The sequence below is a fragment of the Anser cygnoides genome, chromosome 2 (genome assembly GCF_040182565.1).
Source record: "Anser cygnoides isolate HZ-2024a breed goose chromosome 2, Taihu_goose_T2T_genome, whole genome shotgun sequence".
Taxonomy (NCBI): domain Eukaryota; kingdom Metazoa; phylum Chordata; class Aves; order Anseriformes; family Anatidae; genus Anser; species Anser cygnoides.
Window position 1 is genome coordinate 22,437,825 of NC_089874.1, and position 21,775 is coordinate 22,459,599.

A 21,775-nucleotide genomic window follows, 5' to 3' on the forward strand; every position below is an offset into this window, starting at 1 on the left:
TGTGGTTAAAAAATAGACATCCTTAACAATACTACACGCAGTTTAAAAGGTCTACAAATTGTTTTATTCAAAAATAATTCTTTCCATTTATTTTTTACATGTTCAGTTTAAAGCAAGTAAATGATTAAATGAAAAAGAAATAGTATCTTTTCAGAATTATTTGAAATTTCTTTTGCCTTCTGTTCTACTTGGAAGGTATTTCAAAGTGCCAGACCTTTTATCTAGCATTACTTAAATGATATTAGGGTAATTAGCGGATTATCAATATTACAAGAATTAATTAATTAAAATCACCCTGTGGAAAAGGGGGATTTAACTGAAAACTGTAATTTTCTTCAAAGCCCTGATGATGCATCTTCAAAAATATTCCTGGATAACGTAATAGTATTATTAGCTTATTCTCTGGAAACAACTATTTTAATACATTGAAAAGATTTTGCAGGTAGGCTCATATCCAGTAAATCATTCATGAGCAGACTTTCAGAAGGGAGAAAACACAGTTTTGTTGTTCTAATTAAAAAGAAAAGTCCTAATCAGGTTGTTCGTAACATGAACACCTTCCAGTTTCTCTGACAATAAGCATGTTTTTAAATGACTGCTCTCCTGAAACAAATCTGAATTATGTCAAGCTCCCCTATAAAATAGGAATTTATAAATTTATTCATTATTCTTACTTAAAAGTCAACCACCGCTTTGGATTTTCTAGGAGTATTTTATCAATTTTATCTTGGGAGATGCCTCTAATGAGCATTTTAGGAACTATGTTTTTAAGGATATGTGAATATCCATGACCTCCGTATTTCATCAACCTATTCTTCGTGTGCACATCATGAGCCATCAGAATTCTGTCTTCATAGCCTTCATTGATCAGCATCCGAACCCTGCAAAGGTAAAAAGTGTACCTGTCACTGACAGCTCTCACTCTGCAACAACACAGAACTGATCAGTAGTTAAACTTTTCACATTATTGTACTCCTACACTGCATCATAACTACTAGTAGAAAATAACTACTTTAAGGTACTCAGAAGACATGTTCCTGATGTTTAATTAAACCTAAAACACTTACTTTATTGAATGATAATAATAATAATAAAAACATACCAACAAATATCGCAATGTGGACAAGGAAAATTGTTTCCAGCTGGCGTGACTTTGAATTTCCAGTCTCATGGGTCCATGGAGGAATTCAAGAATTTCATTATCGCCAAGCACGGGACACAGTTTTTATATACATGAGTAAGTAATCATTTCCTACAAAAACTCCTTGCCAGCACGAGCTACTCATGGGGTTAGCTCTTGCTGCTGTCACAGCACTGGTCCCATAACAATTGTGGAGGACCAGACTCTGCCTCTGACAGGTCCTTTATGAAGCCTGGCTCAACAAGGCAAATACTTTCACATCTGTGCTTTATTCCCAATTAGAATAACCAGGTTGTCAGCATCATATTCCATGCAGGCAATTATCAACCAAACATGTTTCAAGGATGTTCATTAAAGAAGATAAATAAGACAGGCATTGTACAGTGCCAGCATGTGCCAGCAAATTAGAGGAGTTAATTCAGCAGTCCAACTAAGCAGACTTGGCAAATTGACAAGTCAGCTTGAAAAAATAACAAAACAAAACTCATCCTTCTGGTCATTCCCTTGCAGCAAGCCTCCTACATGGCGTCCTTCTGTTCTACACTGCACTCAGGTAACCTTAATCCCTTGCTAAGCTCAGTTTTTAGAATTTATTCGGTAGGTGTCTGAACTTCTCTGTTGCATGACTCTGCTAAGTTTTGGTTTTCCACTTGCACTGGCGGCAAGCTGCAGCACTGAGGTGGCAGAGACAGACAGAGCAGGCCTGGAAGTGCTCATTCCTCACTAAGCCACCCAATTCCACCAGACGCCAGCACTGTGAAATTCTAATTTTCACCTTCTTGCCTGTGCTTTGATCAGCAAGAAAGCAAACACTGGTTTTATAAGTAACCACACTGTATCTGAAAGCCTTTACTGTCAGTTTTTATTACAACTACTTACGAGGAGATACATCGAGCAGGATCAAATCAATATGGAGAGCAGAAAGAAGGCAAGTGAGATAGAACTTAGTAAAAAATCAGTGTCTTTCATAAAAACAATACAAACAGTGCTGTACAGCACACAGCTCTATGTATGCTATAGGATTACAACACCACTAGTATCTTCTCCACCTTGAAATACAAAGAGAACACAAGCTAACGAGAGAATAAAAGCAATGGCATTGGAGTGACTGTGTAAGTTCTTGGCTGACCAAACATCATCTTAGAATGATCTCCTTTCACATTTGGACTCATTTTGTGGTGTGTGGAGGCATACGGTCCTTTATATTCCTTATTTGTTGCTTCTTCTTGCTTGTTTCTGTAAGTTTAGTCAGTACTTCCTGCTGTCTCAAAGGAAAACTCTTCTTGAAAAAATTCAGTTTTCCACTGGCACTGGCAGTAGATCGCAGCATAAATGCCTGAGTACACACACAGCTAAACTGTGTTAGACTAGGTATGGTATGGCTACAGAAGCTTACTTATCTTTTGGACAGACAAGACCTGAGTGTATGTTCTCCATTTAGTTTGGCCAAAATATGTTTCACTGACACATCTAAAGATCAGTTTGATTTCCATCTCTGGGGCGCTGCTAGACCAGAAAAAAATCAGAAACAAAACCAACAATCCAAGGAGACTTCCACTGTCAACATATGCCCAGGGTGGATGCATCGAAACCTAAGCAAAATCCATGCAATGGCATTTCTAACTGGAGTGCAGATAGCCACATCACACAAAGAGAGGACAAACTCTTAGTATGTTCTTCCTACAAGCAGACTGCTGTGATAAACACTCAACTGCCAGAGAAATTTAAGGAGAAATACTGGTGGCTAAGCAAGTACCATGGATGGAATAAAAGCTTTGCCATGGCTGAACAAACACTTGCTAACCAGGGCATGCTCCATTCTTCTACACCTTTTCCTCAGTGCTTCTGTACACGCTGACCTACTGTGGCACAGGAGATGGGAGCAACTTTAGCGATTCTGAATATAAAAACTGCAGATTCATCACAGCAGTTTAAAATACCGTGTGCAAGACTGAGAGACCTGTTAGAGAGAGAAGCTATTTCTAGTGTGAAAAGCAGCAGCAAATGCCTGGCAGTAAGTAGAACAGTAGCCACAATACCTTCTTAGGAGAGCGGCCTGAAAACAGAGAAGAAAAGATTTGCAGCTAATTTGAGAGTGAGGGGCAAAGCGTTGTCTGAAATGTAAGTGAAAGCTAGAAAGCTCCTTCATTAGTCATCAGGGACCTTAAAATCTTTCTCCTGAAAGAGAAGGAAAGAATTGTTTCTGACTCTGGAAGCGAAACAAGACATAGGGCAGGATGGCATCCCACCCCTCAGATAGCTGCCGCTTGACTACACCCGAACTCTGAGGATGAACGGTGAAGGAGGCTCACACCCCTGGACAGACTGGAAGAAGGGAGAAGCCCACTCCCAGCCGACCATACCTGCCTCAGGCAGCTTCTGCAAGGAATGCATCTCCTTGGCAATATGTTGTGTTAGCACAGCACAGAGATTTGTCATGCAGCTGAGCTGAAACAGGGACGAGGTATCTGGCCAGTAGGGCCAATACTGTCACAGTGTGGCTGTGAAGAGCACAGGAGTTGTGAGGAGAGAGGACTCTCAGCCTTCAAAAGTGGGAAAGGACAACAGGAGAGGGGCGGGATAAATGATGACATGCATGGAAGAACAAAAGGCTGTTTTTCAGGATGGAAGCACAGGACCAAATCCACCCAATGAAACTAATGACTTTTGCTCCTATAAGACACTCGTGAGACGATGTAATAGGCTCAGAAGAGGCGTAGTAGCAACACTCGGTTTCCAACAGAAGCCAAATCCTAACATAAATCCTGTATCTCCAGCCTTTCCTTTTATAACACTTTAATTTTTTATAATACATTAATATATAAACGCAGTAAATGATAAAATTCAACCAAATCAGCATGGAATTAGGACAGAGAATGAAGTTAGAGTAGCTTTTGATCTTTCCCTCAAGTCACACTCTATGACTTTCTGATTTCACATTTTGCTTTGCAGATAGAAGAAATTATACATGCTGCCCTAAAGAAGTGACAGCAGCAGAAAAAATTGCCATTATTTTAGTATGAAAAAAGACACTTTTGAACTGCTAGCAGAATCACTCCGTGATGCCCTTTCAGACAAGTACCAATAATATTCATTTGTCAATGGCAATGCTATTGCTCAAACCGCACTGAAGCAGATACCTTGCAATTCTTTCATTGTCACTCGGCATGTCGATGTCAGGATGGAACTGGTAATGAAGAAATTCCGTACCAAATAGGTCATACTCTAGATAGCATCCAAGTTTAGCAAATTCCAGAAGTTTCTCTGCATCAAATATAGTCCTGCAGAACATATATAACACAAAGTCAGCATTGTAACGGGAAGAAAAAAATCTCACGGTGTGAAGGTGAGGTATTCTGTGACTTCCTATTTGCAAGGAACAAAACCAGCTAGCGACGATTTTGAAAAACAGAACTCCCATTTGGCACATGCAACTGAACCTGGTAGCCAACGCTGTCCTTCTTACATTCAGCTGGGACTTCATGCATTAAACAAATATGAAGCAAAAGCAACTTCTCCCCCGTGATATAATAAAAAAAAACACATTTACAATCATCTTTAAAGGGAAACAGAAAAGTTACTTACTTTTGGTATCACTAAACCTCTCAATAGACAACCTAACAAGGAAGGACATTTAAGGAGGAGGTTAATTCAGGGTGACATTAAAAAAAAAGGACAATAGATTACTGACATAAGACAGATTTACGTTCTTAACAGCTACCGGAGACAGCTACATCCAGGACCTGTTTCATCCATCAAACACTGTTAATACACAACTTTGTCTTCAGTTTCTATAATGTACAGTGATGTTTCCAGACTGTCACCAGAACTGCAATATATCTTAGCCTGTGCTCGGATCTGCCCAGAACACCTCAAGGAAATGCTCTTACCAAAATATATAATGGGACTGTGAGAACCCGAGGCATGGGCTCTGCATCAGATGTGGAAAGCAAAGGAACAAAGCTGCTAAAACCCATCCCTCATTTGGAAAATAATGACAACTGAAATAACAGCTCTCTGGAATATTTTTTCTATGAAACGTTTTTACCAATAGCATAAACTATCCAAATGAAAAACAGCAACAACAACAAACCCCACCACAGAACCCTCAAATGATACCTGGTAAATTTATCTTTTATATTTATGACAACACATTTTTTTTCATCTAGGGAAAAAAAACAGGTTTCCACCAGGGCAGCATAGGTAACCAAAACTAGCCAGGAGTACTCATTCCTGTGCAGGTGATCCTACATGTTTTTAAAAACAAAGAACAAAAAAAACCCCACTAACAGTGTATCTCAAAATCACAGCCAGAACAATTTCTTTTGAGAACTGTTCTTAGTGTTGTGCTTTTGGAAGCTCTGTTCCAACAAGGGGCAGGAGAACTTAATTCCGTCAGCCACTGTTCCCCTTGTAAGCCCTGCTGATACAGCAACAGCCGTAGCTGGCAGCTCCTCCAGCTGGCAGCCCGGGTGCTGGAGTGAGGTGTTTGGGCAACATGTCCCTGAGTGGTCCTGAACTCAAGGAAAAGGAGATGGGACACAGGGAAGTGGTTTGGACCTCATCCACGAGTCACCACAGGGACACCCACCAAGCCATCTTCAGACCAGCATTCCTCGCAGCTGCAGTGAGTCTTCTAACAAAAGCTGCTGAATTCAGCGTATGCTGATCTCTACTAAGACGCCTTTGTAACCTTAATCCCAATTAAATGATGCAATTCGGCAGCCAAGGTTCAGCAGCTGTTCCTCCCTAGCCAGCATGGGCACTGTACTTTCACGATGGACACTTGCAACCTTTTGCTCTAAGATATTACATTGCAAAACGTGGCAACCAGCATTTTAGTTTCTGTATCTGACTGTAAATCCACCTGAAAACTGCCCTTCTGTCTGTGTCAAAAGCAGGCATGAAATATGGAGCTCTGCACAAATTTATCTCACATTTAAGGGACTGGGATGCTCCCACGTGGATTCTTCTCACTGAAAGAGACTTAAAATGTTAAACGCACACTGCAAAGCCAAACTTCACAGCAGTTCAGAGCCTATGTTACAGCAAGTGCCAACCTGAATGTGTGAAAATAATGATAGAAGCAGAATAAGGAAAAGCCATATTGTGTATCAGCGGCTGTTAGTGAAACTGCACCTCTGCCTTGATTGTTTTCCTACTCATGCTGTTTATTTTTTCCACCAATAAATCACTGAACTCAATGATTTACAACAGTGTATAAAAGCAAGAAAAAATCAGAACTGATGTTTATGTTGTAGCAAAAATGGCTACGTAAGTACTGACACCGCAGTTTGCTCAGTCCTCTTTCACAAAAAGATTTAAGCCGTCAGATTGTCTTAATAATTGAGAAAAAATATAGCTAGACATACAATGGAATGCAGGTAAATAAAGAAAGCCCATATCATTTCTATATAATCAAATATAAATAAAATTTCATGGCACTGAATTTTACGCTCCTAAAATCGCCACGCAACATTGAGCTCTGTATGAATACAAAAAAAACCCAACCTGACACTTGATTTATAAGAGCCTATAATCATTAGAAATTTAGAGCACAGTGCTTTTGCCTGTATTACACTCACATCGACGACAAACAATCCGATTGCTGAGAGTCATACGACCACAGTCTCCATTATTCAGCAACTGTCCAAACCAATCAATGCTTGGACATTTTCCAAGTCATCACGAGCAACACAAGGTCACACCAAACTGATTTGGTAACAGAGGCTGTGTTTCTAAGTTGGAGAGAGAAAAGCACCCCAATTCCTTTACATGTCTGCTGTAGGGCTTCTGGTTTTTGCTGTCAAGGAAACTAAAAGTTAGCTCTGGGGTCTAAGATGACAATTATCCAAAATCCAACTGTTTTCTTTTTATTTCTTCTGTCTGGTAGCAGAACTGAAAAGATCCAGAGTCCGGTCAAATCAATGAGTGCGTTAGCATCTGTGAGACTTTGGTCAGGCCCTAAAGAGTAGTCCTGTTTTCAAAAGTGCTGGAAGCCCAACAGCTTCCCACCCAGCCTGGCGGGAGCTTCTCAACATCCAGCGCTTGTTAAACGCAGTGATTTGTACAGAGATGTCAAATAATGGAATCCTATTTTTTTTTTTTTTTCCTGATATGGTTATGGTTATTCCTAATCTTGCATCCAAACCTTCCAAAGGAGTGTTTAAAACCCCTAGAGCATTTTATCAGTGTGAACCTAAGAGCTGATCCAGTTTGAAGTGCTGGAAGCCAATTAAGCTCTACACAAGCAGTCTCCTTACCTGTCGAGGTGAGACATGACAGTTTTGGAAGCGTCAGCCCCAGCTTCCTGCAGAACGCGGATGATCTGGAAGGGCGCATCGCTGTTCCTGCCGGGGTGGATGATCACGGGGCACCCGAGCTGCGACTGGGCACGCGCGGTTGCCTGGAGCACTCTGCGTTCGCTCTGGGTCAGGGGCCAGGAGCAGCCTATTTCCCCCACCACGCCACACTTGATGTTAGTCCCATCCGCTCCGCTGAGTATCTCACCAACAATAATGTCTGTAAGCTAAAGAACAGGAAAATGAGATGTTTGGTTAGTAACACTGCCTGTGTTAAACAGCACCACGTTTGGCTGATGGACATGGCGCTGGTTATACTCCTGAGGTCCTTTTGACCCTACTTAATTAACAGTTGGGTGTGTGAAAACACTGCCGTTAAAATCTGGTTTCTGCCAACTAACGTCAACCTAGCCATTAACTAAGACCAAAATAAACACAGGAGCAAATCAATTTAACAGTAAGCACTCACACAGTTGCCTGGGTTTGCAAGGAAAGATTGTCTACATATAATTTGAATGCTGCTTTAAGCTGAGACTAATTTTTCTCAAAAAAAACCCAAACAACTCCAGGATAAAACGTTGTGCCTCACAGTCCTAGACTGGATCCAGAAACAATTCCAGGTAATTTCTTGCTAAACAAGGGTTCAGAGATTAAGGAATCCTTGTCATTGAAACAGGGAAGGAAGAAATTCTGGCTAAGATTCTGGGCCACAGATCCTGAAAAGACAAGTTTAAGGCAAATACTGCTCTTGGGAATGCCAATGTAAAACTACTGTAACTCTGCTGACTTTGGAACTACAAGAACAAAGCTCGGCTGACAAACTTACAGGGTCAAAATTAGCTTGCTTTTAGAATATTCATAGGCAGAAAAGACATCAGAATCTCTGAATAAAATCAGCTTGTTGTAAAATCTTTCGCTTTTCTTTTCCAGAATAGTCATGTATGTTCAAGAACACACTCAGAATTGAGAGCACAAAATGGCAGTGATGATGACGTTCTAAACGTTTGTCCCTGAACGTTAAAGAAATTACAATTTTAAGGAAAAATAAAGCGAACAAAGGAAGAAGGTTTTCAAGCAAACCCAGGAAATCAAAAAAGCTCACATCAGTTTTCAAATAAATTTCTAACTTACCTTTGCTCTACATCTTGTCTCCTCAACAGGTTGACACAACACATTTTACGGCAGGTTTCTGCCCCACGCTTTATCCTATGATCACACACCTTCTGCTTCATGTATAACCGATCTACCAACCACTTCCAGGGACAACCAGACACAGTGTTCACTTCTCTCCTGAGAGCAACCTGAAGAACATTTCTCCTGCAGCAACACCCTTGTGTCACCAAACAGCTCTGCAACTTCACTCGTGTTAAACGAACACAGATTACCAGAAGCCTCAACACTTATCTTGTTCAGCTAAAGCAAGCAACAGAATATTCAAATTATCTTTGCTTAATCAGGAAAAGTATCACCATGATAAATTCACTAGCAAATGAGGAACCGCCAGTTATCATGGTGCAATCCCTGCACAACCCTTGTTAAGTAACTGATCGTTGTTTGGACTGCATTAAGTATTGATTAACTGTGACTACAGGACATCTGTGGGTCTTCGGCAGTCCATCAGATACAGAAGGGAAACCTTTGCCCAAGGAAATCTACTTGTATCAAATTCCAAGTGATGTAAAAATATTCAGGAAAAGTTGGACCATACAGCTTGGGCCAATATGGTCCACAGAGCTGACAGTGCTATGTCACATTACACCTGCTGAAGCTGTAAGCATTTATTATTAAAATGAACTTGACTCATTTGTAAACTGTGATAGACTTAAAAAATAATAATAATTCAGCCCTATACATTCTCATTCACAGCCTCCTGCCTTGGAGAATTCCGCTTCCTTCTCCCTATCATCACATTTTCTTAATAAAAGATGAATGAATATTTATTATTACAGAAGTATCTGGGGACCTCTGTCATTATTAACACATTGTCTTGGGCACTGCACAAACAACTGGATGTAGATTCTTCCCTGAAAAAATGGGAAAATGGCAGAAAAGAGAGAGAGAACAGGCAGCTTGAGCAGAGCGATGATTTACAACTGTCCTATAAATACTGCAGTTAGTTATGCTTTTTACAAGAATTCTGGGTGATCTAATTGGGAAGTAATTAGCCAGGAAAATAGACAAATGAGGAATAAGGAATAATGTTTCCTCCTTAAAAAATTGTAGAATGCACAGGATAAATGGTGTTGTACCAAAATCCCGCATATGAAATATTTTATTTTCCTTTACTGTTGCATTGTAACTAATCCCTGAAAGAATAAGGAGTTTAAGAACTGGAAATGCTGACAGATAACCCCAGTACACACAAGTAGAGCTGGTCCAGCTATAGCACACCAGCAGTAACAGTGCTCTTAAATTCTGCAAATTAAGAACATTTAGATTTCATCTATTTTACTTGAACTTCTCTCCAATTTTGACTCATCCAGGGATAATCCACAGGAGAGAGGCTCCTAAGAGATGGTTAAGACTTACCTGCTCCACTGTCATAGCCTGTGTTTGAGAAGAGTGAGTGGAATCCACATAAAACCCAGCCCCAGCAATAATATGCACTCCAGTTTCTTCAGCGAGTTTCTTCAAAGTCTTCATATCCCGACCGATTCCTGTGGTCGTGTTCTCCACGATAGTCCCGCCGCCTGCTGCTTTAAAATGCAACAGCTCCTCCTTTACAGCATCCCTTTCCTGACACAAAAGAAGGTTTTCTTTGTGGCTATAGGGGTTCTGCTTAATCCAAAACAAGTTCTTCATCTCAATGGGCCCATCAGACAAAGGCTCTTGGCCTGGTGAAGGCGGACAAAAACAGCTGCTGTAGTTCATAGACAAGTGCTCATGAGTCAACGTGTAGCCGAGCTGGTCCGGCTCCACAAGGCCCAAGACAGTCTGGGCTTTTCCTCTCAGGGAAGGCATCTTTCTTCAGCAATTTCAAAAGGAGAAAATACAGATTCTACAGAAGTCTAGGAAGGAAGAAGAAAGGAAATTTCAGAAAAAGCCAACATTTCTTGGAAAATGTCTGAATTCTCCTCTCTCACACGCACATACCTATATGCCGTGTGTTTGTTAGAATGTTTTCAAGTGCTAAGTCCAAGCAGAGCAGTCAATATGAAAACAAAGCAGCTATTTTACCCAATTACACTTTCATCAGTACTCTAACAATGTAAAAATATCACATTCCAGTAAAAGGAAATTGTCATCATTTATTGTGCTACAGTCAACACCACATTAAGATAAATGTTTCCTATTTAATAACAACCACTGTATGTTTATTTAGGATTCTTTACTCTTCAGCAGCTGTCAATTTTTGTCAGCTTGAGCCACCAGATGAACATACTTGGCACCAATAGTGAATATTCCTTACTGGTACTTTCATTTTATCCGTGTCCTCCACGACTCGCTATCCCCTTCCCGTGCCGAGGAACCCGCCTGGGTCTGGGCACCTCCCCTGCCCCTCCACGCGAGGAACGCAGGGATGGGGTGACATCTTCTCGGGTGTTTAGCAGGGGCTCTAGTCCTCCTGCCCGTTTTGCTGGGGAAGCCTGGCCTAGCCCCAGGGCAACTCCTCCAAAGCTGACAACAGTCACTGAAAACACAACCTGGCCCCCATCCAGCTGGGCAGAAATTCCCGTCTGGTTCCAAAGTGCTTTTTCTGTCAGCTTCATTGGCCAAATGTTTTACCAGTTAAGAACAGACCTTAGCCTAACATTTCATTTCCATGGCTCAGCCCCTAAGATGATTTTTCCCTCATCTTTAATATAAACGAAACCAGGTTATTTTCAAAACATCAAATGAGTGGTGACGAAGACATACCTTGGGGCTGCTGTCTACAATTGGTTCTTGTCATAGGCATCTGCTCTGTGAAAGTTTAGCCTGGATCTCTACAGGTTAGAATTAGCTGCAGCTGTCTCCATTGGGATTTGGGGGGATTTTTTTTTCTTTTGAGGGTGGGGATGATCTTCATAGTCTATGTGCCGTATTAACATTAAGCATAGCTGACTACTCAGCTCATGTTAGATCTTCCTGATGCTAGTTGCAAAGGCTTGAGGATATGTAGTTATAATCCCTAGTCAGCCAAAATCATCAGTTATGAAACAAAATACATGTTTAATCATGTCCAGAGGACAGGACTTACTAGAGCATGCATTATTGATTAAAGAGAGAGGTCTTTCCCATTTCTGTCTCCCTTTTAGTGAATAATATCATAAACATGGGTTTGTTACTGGTAAAGCCCTCAGAGGACATCTTCCTTTTAACTGCTAACGTTAATCTACCAGGATGACAGAAAAACTGAAATCTGAAGGGCACTGAACTCTACATATCAAAGGGCACAAGAATGCCTGTATCTCTTTGGGGATACTTTCTTTTCATGAGAAAAACTCGCTGCCAGAGTACCAATGTAATAGTGACCCAGCTCCCTCAAAAGGCAGATACCACCTGTCTAGTGATGTTTGAGTGCTGGCAGTTAATTTAACATGAAAAGTCACCCATCCATAAGAAAAAGAAAGGACTGATTGACTGTGTTTGCTTATCTTGTGTATAAGCAGACATGTATAATAATCCCACGTAGGAAGAACTGTTCTTTTATGAATTGCATTTGTAGACTAGTGTCTTGACTTGTTTGAGAAGGCAGAAGAATAATAACTCTCGTGGAACAGACTGCTGGCTGATTAATATAATGTTGTGTTGGTTTTTTTTTGCCAAATAAATTAAGAAGTGCATGATTTCAGAAAATATTATTCTTGAGAAAATAATGAAAAGCAAAATACCTGCCTTAGTCAGAAACTGCTGCTAACTGCAATTCAGTTAAGTTGTCCAACTGAGCCATTAATTCCACTCCTGAATAAAGCCAGTGTTCTGTAAAACAGCGTCCCCGGTCTGGAAAAAGCTCAGCGATCCAGGTCATTGTTATACCCACAGCAAAGTGACTATGACAATGTATTCTTTAATTTTTATTTTTCTTCCATTAAGTATCTATGCTCTGGTATTCAATAAAGTCCCTATAGCATAAAAAGTGATATCCACTCTCTACTGGAGAAACATTTTTTTCTCCACATTTATTGACAATTTTCAAATCTATTTATTAAGTTAGGAAAACAGACCTACGTAAGTTTGTATTTATTTAAGTATATAAGTACTGAAGCTCTGTTAATAAAACTAGACACAAAGTGATTACAGTCAGTTTCCTTAAAAAGTTTCCACTTTATTTTTTTTGACAGTGCAGTGGCTCAAAGCAGCCATTCTAATTGATTCAGAATTTTTGCTCACTTTCAGATTCCTCCTTTGAATGTAAGAAGTACAATAATTAAAAGTTTACTTTCAACATTTGCTCCCACTAATTCCTTTCTGACATAGCTAAATTGGACTACCATCAATCTGGCCCATACACTGTGAAAACCTATGGTTGTGTGAGATCTTATAGCCTGAGGCTGCTGTCTTCTGATTTATAACAGCAGGAAACATCTAAAATTACCTGTTCCAGTGCCAGGTTTCTCTTGCAGCAGACATGAATCTGTTGATTTTTAGGCTCTGTACTTCAGATTATAGCATACATATAGAGCTTACAAAACCAATGCCTACTATTGAACCTTTTGATTGAGCCCAAGTGCTTTTATGACTATAAGAAGCATCACAGAAATGGAAACTGACATAAACAGCATTTAAAGCAGGCCTAATTTTATCTTCCTGAAAAATATGATTAACGTTAATGTCAGTGCCTGCTTACTAACAGTTTTAGAAAACCAACACTTTTAATAAAAAAAAAAAAAGAAAAATAGAGACAGCCAACAAATCGTGACTAGAATTATTTTTAAAAACACAGTCCTGGTATCTTCTCTACCATCATTTACATAGACAGCATGCCATGAATATGCTATAATGATACATTATTCTTGATAAGATTCACCTGATGGAACCATAATTTAATTAGTGTCTTTAAAATAGATTTATGTGCAAACAGCTTTCAAATTGAATAATGACTGCTGCTTAATTTAAACATGTATACGTTAATGTTCACGCGGTTTTCTAATGACTTGTATGCCACGTTTTACACAGAATTTTCTTTTTTTGGGAAAGTTTCTTCTTTCGTACACTGGGGATTGAATTCATACCCTCTCATTTAGCCATCTAAAATGGTACATGTCCTTATAAAATAACTGTCTAGACTATTTTCATACTGGAGATGGGAAGACATATCCACAGGCAATTCATCCAGCCTATTTTGAATGTTTGTGACAGGACAGGACAAGTTACTTTCTCTAACATCTGTCTCCTTCCATGGACTAAGGAAGGAGCCAAGAAACAATCTTGGACAAGCCAGTATATCTTAGATGGCCCTGCATGAGACATGTGAGTTAAACTTCCTGAATCCTCACCCAGTTCGATGGAAGGGGCAGGGAGAGAATGGAAGAGGAAAAAGGGGACAGGAATTCATATTTCTATGACAAAAATTAAACAGGTAGGCTCTTATCTGGCAATAAGATGTATTTTGGCTTTGGAAATCACTAATTTATACTCTGGTACTGCCAAGGCGCTCCCCTCCACATCAAGGTTTCTCTGTTTAGGTGCTGTATAAAGAGAAATAAATTATATTTCCTGGAAATATACTCAGATAAAAAGAAAACAGATATAATCTTTAATATACAATCAAAACTCTTATTATTTTTTTTTTCACAACAGCCTTGAAACAACAACCTAACATTTCCTTAAAAAACTCTGGACTAATCTTTACAACTCATTGTATGGTGAAATACAACTCTCACCATCACCCTCCTGTTAAATACTGGAGAAGTAAATATTTCTCCTAGAGGTATTATTAAGAGGAAAGAAACTTGCTGCTAAAAAGGTCACAGTACTGCGTTCCTCTCTCTGGTAAAAACTCCACTAAATTCAAGAGATGTTTTGCTTGAGTATTGATGGCAAGAGTCGTGTTTCTGCTTTTCCCATCTGAAACGCACACTTCAGTCATTGTGTCATTTTAATGGTCTTGTAATGGGAAGTCTCTCTAGGTTTGGATTAGTTGCTTCCTACAGTAATTTCATATTGCTGAAACATTATAATCGCATAAACGCAGTTTCCACATGCTAACGCTGCATTTGTTTTGATTCGGTAAGCACATTGGAATGGTATTAGCACAGATTCTCTCCACTTGTATGAGAATGATTGTATTGTTGTTACATTACAATGCGAGATTACAGGGACACTAAGTGGAGATTGCTGTGACAAAAATTACAGAAAAGCAAAATGAATGGCTGAATGGGTATTTATTATATTCAGAAAAAAATTACACACAGCTGACATTTAGAAACACGGGTTGCCCTGGCTGCATGAAGAGGGCAAATTATAAGAGGGTTTTTCCCTGTATAGTCATGCAATTTGAGGAAAGGTGACACAGCAGAGGTTCAATACGCAGTCACAGCTGGAGGAAATGCTTTGAGCATTCAATTCTACTGTGAGTGACCACTGCAAAGCATGGAGAAGCCCCATATCAGAAATATAGGACACATCTGTGGCCCATTAGCTAGTCTATCCTGCGTTATCTCAGCATCCCCCATATTTGATCATTTTGCAATGAGGGAAAATGTTAGCAAGACGATGCAAGAGGAGAGGCACAGGGTATAAGAACACATGCAGGCTGTTTCAGGATGAAGTTAAAAAGAGAACTTCCTTCTCCCTTCTCACATGCTTCTGCCAGCTCTGCAGAGCTTTGTGGGGTGAAAGGAACTCAGTTCTGCGGGGACTTTTCTCCCCTATACCCATCAGACAAGCAATTTTTATTACTTCTCTGACCGACAGGTTCCACATCGACTTTACCTTCAAAAACATACATAGAAGCTTTAATTACAGGACAAGCATGCCTGAAAAACAGCCTTCTCATACGCCGCTTTCAATAAGCATGACGTTTTTGCTCATGCACAGTGTCAGCAAGTGCAGACACTCCTCTGGTGCCAAAGGTGGCTGACGGCCTGTGATGCCATCCTCCTAAACAGGCATTCTCACGACACAGTTGTCTCTGTGTTATGTGAGATGCCAGAGAGTGTCTCCTTTGGGTTATTTTGCCCCAGAATTTGGGAATGGGGTAAAAGGATAATGAAAGAATGCATGTTTCTGGGTAAACTCTTGTCTCTTCTGCAGAAATGGCAGATGGGCTTCTTTGAAGATGGAGCAGATTACTTCCATTAAAGTCCTAAACATCCTTCCCCAGCTCAATGATCAGAAGGGACATTGATCTTTTTCCTCTCCCAAACTGGAACTACGAGGCTAACATGATTTGCTGAACATCATGCTAACTCAGAAAACAGAGCCAAGGCAAATAACCTTACCTATTCAGAGGCGGTGTTTTCTTTCTTCACCAGCTTTCTTTCTTCACTAGCTTCACACTCTGTTAATTAAACAAAAACAAAGAACAAGTATGATACGTATCACGATACGTATCATGGCAGTTTTTCACAGTACAAGCAAGTATTGTGAAAGTTTTTCATAGCCGTTTGTTTAGTGCAAAAGTATAGTAAAGGGAAAAGGATGTACAGTGCTGGCCTTCCTCCTAGTTATCAGGGTGGCATACTAGTATTTCCTTGCATATAACACTGAGGCAAGGCTTCGTGTCCTAAGGACCTGCCACATGGGGGATTTTCCACGCCTTGACTAAAGCTCTCAGAGAGGAGGGGAACACTTACAGCATCTCTCTCCTACAAACACTCTCATCTAACCCTGCAGGAGCATGTTGTAGATTTTCCCTTACATGGTACCTGCAGTTTCTCATCTTTGTGTGGCTGTATTTTCAAGGAGAAAGTAAGAACCTCAACATTTCAGGTATCTGTAATCTCTCAACTGCCTAGAAATTGGCCAAGAGATCCAAAGCCTAGAGATTTCTTGGGGGAATATACAAAAAGTGAGAAGCAAAGCTTTTAAATGCTCACCTGAAAGGGTAAGCGAAAACTCTCCCTGCGTACTGCCGCTCTCGCTCCCCCTCGGCTCTGAGCAGACACGCACAAAGCAGGTTTCTGCCTTGCAGTTCAACAGCTGCACCAGGACAGAGGGCAGCCTCTCCTGTGGCTCTCATAGGAGACCTTTGGGACCAAAGGAAGCCCCTGAGACCTGCACGGGGCCATGTGTGCACTACTGTCTTAGTATTTAATACTTTGAGTGCTTTTTTCTCAAATTGGTTAAAGTTCAGCTGCTGTTAATGCATCAGAGTCAGACTTTCGTTTCACCTTATTTCTGTGCAGATAAGGGTCGCAAAATCAAGGCTCCTCTGAGCAAAGTCACATTGAAGTTTCTTTTCCTCAGAGATACGAGACCAACATCCCCATAAATGTTTTTTCATCAGCAGCTCCTCTACAAGAACTTCAGGGGATTTTACATTTTGGGCAACTTCCAAAACTACTCCTGATAAAAGGTCATAGAAAAATTCTCCCCTAGGGTCCAACATTACATTAATTATATTTTACATGCACAGTGTTTTTAGGCCAAAAATCAGGCCTGAGGAGACTTTACACTGTATAATAGTCCATGCAAGGCCGGGCAAGTCCTGCATGCTGCTACGTGCACTTGTGTTCTTTACCCTAGATGAATCGTATTTGCCCCTCGTGGGCGCTGGGCTACAAGCACACACCCCTTCTTGCAATGAGAACACCAAACAGGACAGCAGCCTGTGCTTTTTAGGAATATGTCTTCGTTCTTCATTCCCTCTAAATTTCAGATTTGAAACTTAAGCATATACCTAGCTACCTTTACCATTATTCTCACTGACTTTATTGGTTTCACCAAAAGCCACAGCAAATCACTCCCTAGATCTTTACACGCAGAAATAAAGAGAAAAGGGTTGGAGATGTGAGATACCAAAGACCCAACACCTTCCTTCTCACCACACAAATCTAGGCAATGGAAGGGCGATGTTCACTACTGCCTCTTGGTCAAGACTAGACCAAGGACTGGAACCATTCCTAACTAGAAGATTCAGATGAATGAAACCCAAGGCCAGCTCGATCCACTGAGGGCTGTGAAGAAACATATGGAGATAAATAGCATGGAGAAAAGATTTAGTGCCTCATTCGAAATGGCAGACTGCAGCAACTGGGACAAGCAGGGATTCCAGCAGAACACTTTCTTTTACTGTGCTGGATGGGTCGAGGGTGACCGAGCACGGGCACAGGTTGCCCAGAGAGGCTGTGGAGTCTCCTTGCCGGGAGATACTCAAAACCCACCTGGACACAATCCCGGGCAATGTGTTCTAAGTGTCCCTGCTTGAGCAGAGGGGTTGGAGCAGATGATCTCCAGAAGCCCCTTCCAACCCCTACCGTTCTGTGGTTCTATGGGCTTACATGCATGGAACCACATTCATTTTCCTGCTGCTGCAAATAACTGGATCCCCAGACTTGCAAGCAAGCTGAAGACCTCCCGAAAAGAAAATACCCTGAGAAAAGGCTTCATAGTTCCCATTGTGACTGCTCTGCTGCAGTTGTTACGAGATGGAAGCCACACAGCTTTCCACAGCTGCTCTCAGAAGAAAACGTGAGCCAACTAAAAGCTTGAAGCTGACAGGCGTATCTCCGAGAGTATCTTTTTAACTCCGAGACTGTCTTTACAGAGTCTGCATGCTTTGTCAGTGGTCAAAGCCAACGACCTCTTGCTTGTACAACTGCTGGTACAAAGTTCTCTCCCTTGGGTACAATAGCGGAACAGCGGGCACAGCCAACACACAGAAGCTGACACGACTGTCAGATCCCCTGCATAGCCTTTTGCTTTCTCACCAGGCGTTGCTAAATCTTCAGTCTTAACAGGAACTGGACACAGAAGCCAGCAACTGCTCTGGCTTTTTGTATTACAGAATGACTAAGTATTTTTGCAAGAAGATACAAACTCAGTATCTTTATTCTGGAAACTATTAATTAGCTGTGTTGTAAAAAATCTTTGCTACCCAGTCTAAAGCGAACAACAAAGAACCAAGTCTTGCAATAAAGTTTACAGCCCTCAAGAGTTCTAGCAGTAAGACTAGTGGAACATTTCCAGATCCATCTGAAAATGCCAGGTGGTATGCAAACAGCAGTGATGAAGGAGTTAACTTCCTTTCATTTGGTTCTGGGTATGTTTTTTTAATTTGTGACCATAAAACAACGAGATGTCAAAGCAGAATCCTACAAGAAAACCTCCTTGATCAGTTGAGATAAAGATGAAATTTCTTTTTATAACCAGGGGGGTAGGATACTTACTCCCTTTCCCTCCAAAACACAGCTGATAATGCAATGACTTGGATATTCCCCAGAAAAACAGTTCAACAGTTCAAAACTCTGCTCTAAACCAGAAACCAGGGACTTGAACCTTAGGTTCCACATCCTAGAAGGATTTCCAATCCTCCCACACAGGTGGCGTGTTGGATGCAAGCAGAAGACTGCCTTTCTCTGCTCCCACAAAACCTTACGAAATCTTGGTTTCAGCTCACTGAAAAATTAGTGTTGTTCAATGTTTTAATTTTTGAGATGGAAAAAATATTTGAGATCTACATAAAGTGAAATAAGAAATAAAATACACAGAATGTTCAGAGAAACGACTCTTTAATAAACACTCTCTGATGCCATATGCTTCACTATATACTGATTGTGATATGTGAGGAGCAAGCTGATGGCTTCCTAACCACAGGCAGTGACACTTGCTCCTGCTCCACCACGCATTAATTTAATAAGTTAACACTGGTCACCTATATGAAATGCAATTAAGCATCTGAATGCCATTGTTGCCACCTTTGATTATGGCTACAGAAACGAATGTGATGATGGTGACACAAGGGTAAATATTATGTCTGTTAAATTCCAAAACACGAGAGGCATTCATAATAATAAATGACACGCACACAGTCCTTCATATGACAATCCCACAGTACCTGACAAAATGATACAAAACTACCTATTACAAGCGTCGCTTCGCCCATCACTGAAACACAGCCCCCAGCAGAAAGAAGGCTACAACCTTTAAACACTACAGAACGTATTATGGTACAGAACGTCGAATAACGCATCCACTATAAACCACAGGAGAATTCTAGACAGGCAAAACACAATTTTCCAAAAGAAAGTGACCTCCGGCTAAAAAACTTGTTTCATCCAAGAGCTGACGAGTTTCATCCAAGCCACCAGCACAGAGAAAACAACATCCTCAGCAACAACCAAGCCTAAAACCCAAAGAGTTGTGCCTGCAAGTTTCCTGGAGATCATGTATATCGATGCAGTTGTTTGGCCAAAAAGTGCTCAGCCGAGCTCCTCGCCCCCATGACCTCAGTGCTTCAGCTCAGGTCCACGCTCACACAGCCCAGGACCAGCTGCACGGAGGCTGCCCCGTGCCCAAGGCACCGCTGGGCGCACTGCTGGGTGGCAGCCTGGTCATCCCTCGCTCCGTGAGCCCTCGTCCCTGCAGCTCCCCAAACCGCTGCAAGGCGAGGAGAAAGCGGCCCTTCAGCCAGGACTGAGCTTCCTAAAGGGCAGGGTACCCCAGGAAGAAAACACATGGTGTCTGGATCCCAAGGCGGCTTGCAGGCAAGCCTGGGGCTTTGCTGTTGAGCCTTGTTAAGCAACTGTGGAAGCATCTCGCAGAGGTCTGCGGGCGCTTCCAGGTGGAGGGGCTGCCGAGGGCAGGCTTGGAAGGTCCGAGGTTTGGACTGAGGCGCTCGTTCCCTCACGGACCCACCCTTAGGGACTGACGGGAGAGGAGTGCCGGAGGGGAGGGGCTCCAGCACATAACTCTGGGCGTACCAGCACGAAATACCAGCGCTAATAATAGCAGCGCCGCTACACCACGCTGCGCAGCCAGCCCCAGCCGGCGGGCTGCTCTTGGCAAAACACCACCCAGCGGCTGCGCGGCAGAGAGGGGACGCTCCGCAGCCCGGACCCCAGCCCTCCCGCTTCCCGCTTCTCTCCGCCTCACGCAGGCGCCCTCCTCCTCCTCTTCCTCCTCCTCCTCCTCCTCCATCTCCCTCCTCAGCGCCCCGACCCGGCCGCCCCTCACCACCGGAGCCGCCCTCGCCGAGGGTTCCGGCCCGGCGCTGCCCGGGGCATCGGGGGCAGCCACCGGGGGGCCGCCGCCTCGCCGCGGGCCCGGCCGCGCTCGCTCACCCCGCCGCGGGCAGGGCCCTCCGCCGGCAGCGCCTCGGCCGCGGCCCGGCCCCGCTCGGGGCGGGACTTACCCGGAGCCGGGCCCGGAGGAGGCGGCCGTGAGGGCGGCGGGGACTTTGGAGCCAGGGCGGCCCCGGGGCCCGGGCCCTGCCGCTCGTTCTCCGTCCCCGGCTGCCCCCCGTGCCCGAACCGCCGGAATTTGTGCCCCCCAGCAGGCCGCCCCCTCTGGACGTGCCGTGGAGCCGCGCCTCGGGCAGCGGTGGCTCCAAGTGACAAACCCTGCCCGTCCTTGCTCGCAGCCCACGTTTACACAGCAGGGAGGGTGCTTGGATCCCCCGGGTCCTTTGGGGGAGGGTGAGGGGCTGTGGGATTGTGCTGAATGCGTTTATATTTTATAATCTGCCCTTGCGATGCACCTAACAGCAAGGTTGAAGAGGTGCTTCTGAGCGCTCACAAGCAGGAGGGCGCGAACAGTGATTCTGGGTAAAAACACGGATGCAAAGTCTGAAGTGAAAACAAGTCTGACACCGAAGTTTGTACACTTCCCACCTGGATCTCAGAAGTGTCTTATTTCCCTAAGGCTCACAGCATCTCCTGTTATGGTACTAGTCCTTTTTCCAGAAGGGTAAGCAGACGCTGGCAAAATAACTGGCAAAGGCACAAAGGACAACAAACTCCAGCCCTCGCACAGTCAGAGTTGCAGCAAAGCCACCTTGTGCACACGTCGCTTGAACCCGGGAAGGGTACCTCACGCTTTTCTGAGAGAATTATTGCAGTTCTCGCTCCTCTCCCTTCCACTTTGATCCCTTCCCAGTCCCCATTCCTACCTGATGGGGCCAGCAATGGCCCGGCACCTTACTGTGCAGAGCCTCAGCCTGTGCTTGGAGGTACAGCACAGTGCCTGTGAACAGATTCCCATGTGCCTGCCTTTAATACAGGTGTTCATTGCCTGGGGGAGTTGGATCCTAGCTCTTATACGGATCCCAGACAATCCTGCGACGTTTTCAGCATCATGCAGAAAGTGAGTGGGCAAAACTGGGAATGAAAGCCAAAGCGTTCTGATGCTCAGGCCTTTTATCATCTATCTTACTGTGAAGGACAAAAGTGGAGGCAGTGGATGAAAAATGAGAAGGATTTGGGAGTAAACAACTTAGGTAGGAGGTAAGAGAAAGCTGTACTTTTAT

At 42.8% G+C, this 21,775-nt stretch overlaps 1 protein-coding gene across 5 annotated transcripts; it reads right to left on the reverse strand.

Moving 5' to 3' along the window:
* Positions 1 to 41: 41 nt before the first annotated feature.
* Positions 42 to 20,738, reverse strand: PTER (phosphotriesterase related). Of its 5 annotated transcripts, none has more exons than XM_048061754.2 (6): positions 20,663 to 20,738; positions 15,810 to 15,868; positions 9,973 to 10,451; positions 7,405 to 7,670; positions 4,282 to 4,422; positions 42 to 881 (listed from the first exon to the last, which is right to left on the reverse strand). In XM_048061754.2, exons 3-6 carry the CDS (start codon positions 10,402 to 10,404, stop codon positions 671 to 673), a joined length of 1,050 nt encoding a protein of 349 aa, XP_047917711.2. In that variant the 5' UTR covers positions 10,405 to 10,451; positions 15,810 to 15,868; positions 20,663 to 20,738; the 3' UTR covers positions 42 to 670. The 5 variants fall into 5 exon arrangements, with proteins under 5 accessions (XP_047917711.2, XP_047917710.2, XP_047917709.2 ...); XM_048061753.2 differs by lacking the exon at positions 20,663 to 20,738 and adding an exon at positions 20,592 to 20,656; XM_048061752.2 differs by lacking the exon at positions 20,663 to 20,738 and adding an exon at positions 20,485 to 20,598.
* Positions 20,739 to 21,775: the final 1,037 nt, after the last annotated feature.